Source organism: Gallinula chloropus, assembly GCF_964237585.1.
Source record: "Gallinula chloropus genome assembly, chromosome: 15".
NCBI classification, from domain to species: domain Eukaryota; kingdom Metazoa; phylum Chordata; class Aves; order Gruiformes; family Rallidae; genus Gallinula; species Gallinula chloropus.
Window position 1 is genome coordinate 16024697 of NC_140100.1, and position 8252 is coordinate 16032948.

The window sequence follows — 8252 nt, forward strand, 5'->3', positions numbered from 1 at the left end:
AAGGTGAAAACTATTAAAGGAGCTGTGAGGATACAGCAGTTGAAAAGAAGGGTAAAAAAGGGAAACAAGTTGGATTGCAGCTACAGGAGCTGTGGGAGCAGTGCCAGCATGGCCGTGATAACTAGCACATGATGCTGGCACAGTGCTCCTGGGCCTGGCACGGACATAGCTGTGTGCTGGCAGAAAGGTGGCATTTGGGGGTTTCCCCTCGGTGTAACGCCATGCACAGCATAATGAGGATCATATCTCTGTTCCCTCTTGTTGGCCAAAGCCTGTAGCACAGGTACAGCTCAGGCCTGCAGCCACACTACAGAAATAAATTACAGTCCTGTGAGTGAAGCCCTGCACCCCTTTGCACTGGAAGCCTCAGTGCATGAAGCAATTAAACAGCAAAGAGATTGTTTCTCTGTCCCAAGGATTTGATTCTGTACTACTCTGGCTTTCTGGTTCTTGGCACGGGTGAAATATACACCAGACCAGACCCTGTTCTTCCTGAGCTGAAACTTTTCTCTTCCTTACTCTGCTGGTTTTGGACACCTCACAGAGGATTTGGCAAATTAAAAATACACCAACAAAACTGGAGTTACTATTGAAGATTTTATATTGTGGGCCTGTTTCTTTCCTTGTGTTGATTTTCACACTCCATGAACCTGCCAAAATATTTCTTTTCCTCCAAAGAAAGCCTAGAAAATAGTCTCATCTTAATACAAACTGAGAATTTACCCTAACAACCCCCAAATCTTATGTGTGCATATTGCAGTAATACGTGTGCTCATTGGCTTTCCTTCCCCAAAGGTCTCTGCTGCCAACACAACTGGATTTTTCTACATCTCTCCCAGCTGTGCACACTGAAAACACCCACCAGGTTCTGGCTGTGAGGCAGGTGAGGCCGGGTGGACCAAGGCTGGGTGAAAATGGCTCCCTGGGGCTGGTCCCCTCTCGCCTGTAGAAGGGACGGCAGGCAAAGCCTTGGCAGCTGTCCCAGACAGGCGCCTCAGCTCCGAGAAAGGAGTTCTCCAGTGAGCATTCCCACTGGGGAATCCGTCTGTGTGACGCTTCGGTACCTTCCAGCCACAGGCTTGTCCTCGGGTGGCAGAGGAGCGCAGTCTGCAGAAGACCACTGCCTCGACTCCAGACCCAGCCGGGAGATTCTCTCCCCAGCTCTCTCTTGCTGCGGGGCTCCTGGTTGCCTTGCGTACGCTGGCCGTGCTGGGCTTGCTGCAAGGCGGACGCCTGCGCGGGCACCTGCCGGCAGGTAACCGGGAGGAGCCTGGGGCTGGAGCGCTCCGTGACCCCTGGCTACCGGACACCAGCCCCTGCCGCCGGCACCACGCCCGGCCGGACAGCTGCCCCGGGGCGGGGCGGAGCGGGGCGGGCTGAGGCAGAGCCAGGCCCTGCCCAGTCCCGCCTTACCCGGGCGGACCCGAAGCCGCCTCAGCCACTAGGCCCGCGCGCACGGCCGTTACCCCGCCCCGAGCTCCGCCCCCCGCGCGCCCCCCCCCGCGCCTCAGACGTGCCCCGGAAGGCGGCGTGTGCGCAGGCGCGCGGTTGCACGTGGAGCCGGCGGAGCAATGGCGGGCGGGCCGGGGGGGTTGGAGCGTGCTCAGGTACTGCGGGGACGGGACGGGACGGGACGGGCCGGGACTGAGCCGGGCTCGCCCCGGCTCACCCCGCCCCGTCGTGCTGTTTCAGGTGAAGAAGGCGGTGGAGGCCCTGCTGGCGTTCGCCCGGCGCGGGGCCGGGAAGGACGCGCTGCTCCTCAACGAGAGCGAGAACGTCCAGATGCTGGTGACGGTCTGGAAGATCCCGCGGGAGCCGCGCGTCGTCCGCATGTGAGGGGCCGGGCGGGGCGGCGGGGGCCGGGCTCGGGGATCTGGCTGCCGCGGTAAAGCCCGCCCGGCCACGGAGGAGAGGCGCCGCCGGGCAGGGCTGCAGGCCGGGGCCGCGCTGCGAGGAACAGCCGGCACCTCTCCCTGCGGAACGGGGCTGGGCCCCAGCACCGGCCGCGGTGTAAAGGGGAGCGCCGGGTGCTCCTTCTGCTGCTCCTGCCTCCGCCAGGACCGGGGACCCAGCCGTGCTGCCGCCGCGTACGGCTGTTTAACTCTTACGGCCCCGGCGCGGTGTGAAGCGGAGGTTCTATCGAGGACGTTTTGGGGTTAAGAGAGAACAGAATCTAGATGGGCAGCTTCCCGGGGGGCTTGTAACCGTGTAACGACCCCGGTGCAGCCCCGCTTCTGGGAGAAACCGCCTACTCCTAGGCGTTCCCCGGTCATCCCGTCCTCTCGTTGCAGACCGCTGCCCCACGGCATTCGCCCCGACACAGCCGAGGTTTGTCTCTTCACAAAGGATGAGCCAAACTTATCTGCGGAACAGACCGAAAACCTGTACAGGAAGCTGCTAATCCAGAACGGGGTCAAAAGCATTAGCCAGGTGAGAACGACGTGTGGTGGCACAGCACAGTACTGGCAGTTGTTCCTCTGGTACCAGTGACAAGGGAAGGCAGTCATTGGTAGTCATTGTTTTCCACTGTTTATTATTCTAATCCCAGCAGTTCTGACTTAATGATCTCTACGAAGATCCTCCTGACTCTCACTCCAGCAAGGTGTATCCTTGCTCCTTGTACAAGGGGTGTATCCTCTCTCCTTGGGTGTTCAGCAGCACTGCACCCCGGCAGGCTGTGGTTAAAGCTGTGCAGCTCTGAGAGGTGTCCAGCAGCGTGTGCAGCACTGACCTGTTCCTTGCATTGCAGATCATCTCATACAAAACTCTCAAGAAAGAGTATAAGATGTTTGAAGCAAAGCGCCGCCTCCTGAACAGATTTGATCTCTTTCTGTCCGATGACCGAATCAGAAGGCTCTTGCCCTCACATCTAGGAAAACACTTCTATGAGAGGAAAAAGTAGGTCTTTAGATTCTGGACATCCCTCTCACATTGTTTTTTCTAAAGAGTAAATTCTTAGTAAAGTGTTGATTGGGTGGGTTTGGCCGTGGTTTGGGTGTTTTATTTCCCCTGTTTCTTTTGTAGGGTACCTTTATCTGTAAACCTGAAAGCCAAAAATCTTGCTAAGGAGCTACGGAAACATATCCAGGGGACTACCCTCCCCATTACCAACAAAGGGTGCTGTTAGTAAGTACTAGCAATTTGGGGTTATTTTTCCTCCATTGATAGTGAAAAGAAGCTGTTACAGGTCGGTAGGGGCTGTTTTGAATGTTAAAGAGACATCAGTAGTTCTGTTTGCTAACCAGCTCTACTCTAAAGTTTTATTTTTTGCCACTTTTTCCTTATACCTAGGGAATTTTTAGGCAGCTGTTGCTGTCCAACAGCACGTACAATCTTAAAAAATATTGTTCAATTGGTTAAAAACTCCTTCCAAAATGTTCTGTTCTTGTTAAGACTTTTTTCACTGTGCATTGAAGATCTGAGTGGGTACTATGCTTAGTAATGTGGGGCAGAATTCGTCTCCACTGGCATGAAAGGGTTAACACAGGTAGGTCTGTTCTGCCTGTTACCTGTCCCTTACAGGCATCAGAGTAACTCAGGGTAACCCTGGATCGGTGGGTGTTCATCACTCCCAGGGCCCAAGAACAAGTCCCTGGGAGTGCGTTTAGCCCCCCACCTGTAAATATTTCTGTGGCTTCTTTCAGTACCACACGTGTAGGTCACACTGGGATGAAAGCTGATGAGATCCTGGAGAACATCATTGCGGCAGCTGAGGTGATTGCCAGGAAGCTCCCAAAGGTACCACTCACCAGCTGCATGAAAGCCCAGTCAGCTCCAGTTCATACCTGTGATTCTGACATAAAACTGGGTTTGTTGTTGTTGCAGAAGTGGAAAAACGTCAAAATCCTTCACCTCAAAACGCTGAAATCAGTTGCACTTCCGATCTATACTGCAAATATCTCCAACTTGGATGAGCTTGACAGCCAGCCATCTGAAAAGAAAACCAGGGAAGTAAAGGTAAAAAAAAAAAAAGCTTCAAACTTTCCATAAAACCAGATGGGCACAGCCAGGGCTTTGGCTTCCTTTCATGCAGTATGTGTTGGGTTTAAACATTCCAGCAGTCGATCCCAGGCATTTATGGCTACAAAGGGGTCCTTAGGCACTTGGGTACTCAGTAATACTAAAGAAATGGTGGCAGCTCCCTGCTAGGTTGTAAGCTGGCTGGAAATCAGTGCAGTGAGTGCACCTAGCCCTAAACTGCAGGGAGCTGAGGCCTGTTCTTAGACCTTGTGCTGGTACTGCTTATTCCTACTTGCCTTCTGAAGAGACTTGTTAACATACACAGGGATTCAGACTGGGCAGCTGTTACTTGTTGGCTTATCAACTTAAAGATTGTAATCGGACTGCAATTGTGATATTAGTATTTTCTTGTGAGCTATTCATAAAACTCTGACAGGAATGCATTTTGTAGTATTTTAAATACTGTAGACCAGTCCAGATCTATTAAACAACAATACCTAAACTAATGTTGCGAGGGCATCTTATTTTTATGCACAGTAAAACTGTTGTTATATATTTAGAAATGTGACAGGGATTTGGTTGAGATGTACATCCAATTAATTCTAGAAAGGAAAGAACAAAAAGCTGAAGAAGTCAGCTAAAAACCCACGTACAAGTCAAGTCACCTCGACAACCCAAACCGCTGCTGCTGCTAGCGAGGAGCTTGTGGAGAAAGAAAAAGGAGTAGTGCAAGAACCAGCTGATGGTGATGATGATGAAGAAATTCCACAACTGGTGCCCATGCAAACAACCATCTTGGCTGAGCTGCAGGTAACTGTAATAATACTGAGCAGCTCACAGTTAGAGCTAAAGGTTTTGACCTGTTTATGTTTTAGGGAACAGCACGTGTCAACACACTGGATTTTTTCTGACTATATCGTGGAGACAAGAGTGTATGGGGTGGGTGCCTTAGGGATGTTCTGTTCTTTGAGGTTTTATTTTTCAGTTCCCAAAGGGGGCTGGTTGTTGCTGTCCTTTTAAGTGTGTTTCTGAATAGCAGCAATTTGGTCTAGGTTGAATAATAAGCCGAGGTCAGAAGAAGGGTAAATGACTGAGAAATTGCTTAACGTGTAATCAAGCACATGATAAAGTTTTCAATTCACAATACCCAGTGATGTTAAATGTTAATGTATTTTAATGTATCATTTTCTGCACAGAGTGCAAAATTTGAGGATAAAAAATCTCTCTTGAGGCCGCTGGGGAATGTGTGATGGACCCAGGAACTGCTGGGGTTCGTGTACAGGTTTGGGTGCCTGGACTCTGCTCAGCCTGCTAACCCAGGGAAGGGCTGTGGTTTGAAGCTGCCTGTGACTTGCCTGGCCAAAGAGGATCCTTGCTCTCTTAAATCTTTATTTCCTTTCTTGGGGTTTTTTTTACCATTTAGTTCTGTGTTTAATCCTCTGCTGCCAGGCTGAAACGTTGTGTAGGGCACAGTTCAGTTAACCAAAAGTGTTTGTCGTTTATAATGGTTTTTACTGACATGTCCAGAAAAACAGCAGTGGTGTTTCTTAGGTAATTTCTTGTCTCTCTCAAATACAGAAAATGGAACCAAGTCCAGAAAAAGGTGAGAACCTGGGCAAGAAAGCTAAAAGATCCCGTGGTAAGAGAAAGAAGCAACCTCTGACACATGAGACTCCAAATCCAAAACAGAGAGTAACAGAAGAGCATGCAGTCGTGCAGACATCACCAAAACAGGAGAAACCCAAGCAGCTTGGCATGCCAAAGGAAGCAATAAAAGAAAAAGAGATGAAAAAGACTCCCAAAAAGCCTGGAGCAAAGTCTTTTGCAGCACCTAAAGCTGGCAAATCAGTACAGTCAGCCAAGAAGCCTTCAAAAACACCTAAGCAAACACCCAAGAAAACACGCATGCCACAGTCAGCGTGAATGTTGTCTGTTGTCACTATTTTATATAGTCTTTTTAGCAAATAGAGTGATGAAGTACAATACCTTCCTAAGAAAATCTCTCAAGAGCTTTTTTCACAGACACCTGTAATGATTCATGTGTGTTTCCTTCTGACTGATGCGCTAGAACAAATAAACTTCAGGATCTTGATTGGCTCTGTTTCTTACCATTTATCACTTCCCTGGCCCATGCTAAAAGCACTCCAGTTCTTTCACCATCGAAGGGCAGGGAGGGGACTGGTCCAGAAAAAAAAAGCTGAGGAATGTTATATAAGTGACATCTTCCTGAAGTGTATCTTAGTGTTGGAACAGATGAGGGCTGAAGCAAGAAGCATGCAGAGGGCAGTAATCTATTTAAAATGTTTTTAATTGTTCAGCATAATGAATACATGGTGACATCTGTCAGTCTTATTCCAGATTCAAGTTAGCAGCCTGGTAACAAGCTCAACCTAGTGTATTAGCTATTTTTACCTAGAGTATCTGTTAAAACAGACTGCAGACAATCTTACCTGCGCGTATCCTTGTATGCTTTGACCATTTGTGCTTTACAGGGTCAAGCAAGACATCACTGCTTTCACTTCTGGGCCTCGTTTCTGGTACCAGAACAACTGAGGGTATCCCTGCTCCCTCCTTGCAGTACTAGTGTTTCTTCCATCTGAAAAACACCAAAGCCAGTATGGATTTAGGGTGTGCCAGCTCCGTGAACCAAGTAAAGGCTAGGCAAGCACACAGCTGAAAGGTTAAAGATACATATATAATGCATATATAAAATCTGGCAGATAACCAGTTAACCTCTGTCTGATTACATCAGAAGTGACTCTGATGTTACTTCTCAGAGGGAGAAGACAAGGTAGAATTGTGATTAAATGTCTTTATCAACACTTTCACTCTGGTCCAAATATGGTCATAAAGAGTCAGGAACATTAATCGATAGTGTGTTAACCTGCCTCATTGGCAGAGCTCACAAAAAGGTGCCTGTAAAAGCTGGGGAAGAACTGTTCATGAGGGCATGGAGCAGCAGGGTGAGGGTTTTAAACTAGAAAAGGGGAGCTCTAGGAAGAAGTTTTTCAGTCTGAGGGTGTGGATCACCGGAGCAGGTTGCCCAGAGAGGTGGGCACCGCGCTGCTCGCCTCAGGAGCGCCTCCTTCGGGGGCGGCCGGGGCGAAGGCCTCGCCTGCCTCAGGGGACGGGACGGGGCTTCGGTCGGGCCCGGCTCACACCCGCCCGCACAGGGAAGCGGCTGCGGGGCGCCCCGGCTCCCACCGCCTGGAGCGACGCCTGGCAGCGAGGCCGCTGCCTGCGGGCCGGGCAGGGGGCAGCGGCGGGAGCGGTGCCGCCGGGCCCGGCCCGCCTCCCGCTCCCGCCTGCGCGGCCGCTGGGGCGCGTACAGAGCCCCTCCCAGGGGCGCGGCCTCCCTCAGGTGCGGCCCGGCCTCCCGCCGCGCCTCGCCGGCCCTCAGGTGCGGCCGGCCCTGGGCACTGCCGCTCCCTCCCTCCGCCGCCATGGCGGCCCCCGGCGGGTTGGGCCGGTGCGTGGCCGCTTTCTGGCTGGCGCTGGCCTTCGACGCGCTGGGGCTGGCGGTGCTGCTGGCCGGCGTGTTCGCCGACGTGTTCTTCTCCGACCTGCTCATCTACGCGGGCGGCATCGGCATCTTCCTCAGCCTCGTCTGGTGGGTGTTCTGGTACGCGGGCAACCTGGAGGTGCCGCCGGAGGAGCTGCGCGACGACGTGGGGCTGGCGCCGCCCAAGGGCCGCGGGGACACCTTGCTGAGGGGGCTGGTGCGCGGCCTCAGCCGCCGCTTCTCCTCCGCCTTCGGCCCCGCGCCGCGCTCCCGCGCCGCCGACCTGGAGCTGCAGCGCGCCGGGGGCCCGCGGGGCCGCCCCGCCGACTCCGGCAGGTAAGAGCCGGGGAGGCCTGGGGGCTACCCCCGGGGGGACGGGCCGCGGGGGAAAGCGGGGCGGGACCCCTCGCCGCGCCCGGAGCCTGCGAGGGCTCCTACCCGACCCTGCCGCCCTCCGCGCGTCTGAGGTAACGTCGGGGGCGGCCTCGCTCGGCCCCGAAACCGGGCGCGACGGGGCAGCGGGGATGCTCGTTCGCTCTCCGCGCCGGGCGTCTGGGAGCGGGCGGCCCGTGGGTGCCCGGGAGCTCACCGCGAGGGCTGCGGGAGCCGTGCGGCCCCGGCCCATCCCGGCGGGCACCGCTTGTGCCCCGCGGGGGCTGAGGCGGCCGTTAGCCGCGGCCCGGCGAGCTGCTCCGGGGCAAGCCCGCTCCTCGGCAGCGCCAGCGCTGCGCCTGGGGCCGTGTTCCCCGTGGGGACAGGGTGTGCAGCCCACAGCTCGGGGCTCGTCCCA

At 53.8% G+C, this 8252-nt stretch overlaps 2 protein-coding genes across 2 annotated transcripts; both read left to right on the forward strand.

Moving 5' to 3' along the window:
- The first annotated feature begins 1565 nt into the window (after window positions 1–1565).
- RSL1D1 (ribosomal L1 domain containing 1) lies at window positions 1566–6052 on the forward strand. Its single transcript, XM_084270860.1, has 9 exons — window positions 1566–1607; window positions 1693–1832; window positions 2292–2430; window positions 2750–2898; window positions 3025–3126; window positions 3645–3738; window positions 3826–3957; window positions 4567–4770; window positions 5539–6052. The coding sequence occupies exons 1-9, from the start codon at window positions 1572–1574 to the stop codon at window positions 5881–5883; spliced, it is 1341 nt and encodes a 446-aa protein (XP_084126986.1). The 5' UTR covers window positions 1566–1571; the 3' UTR covers window positions 5884–6052.
- Window positions 6053–7403: 1351 nt separating this feature from the next.
- LOC311197144 (transmembrane protein 238-like) lies at window positions 7404–7802 on the forward strand (the record flags this gene model as incomplete). Its single annotated transcript, XM_084270866.1, has 1 exon — window positions 7404–7802. One exon carries the CDS (start codon window positions 7404–7406, stop codon window positions 7800–7802), a length of 399 nt encoding a protein of 132 aa, XP_084126992.1.
- Window positions 7803–8252: the final 450 nt, after the last annotated feature.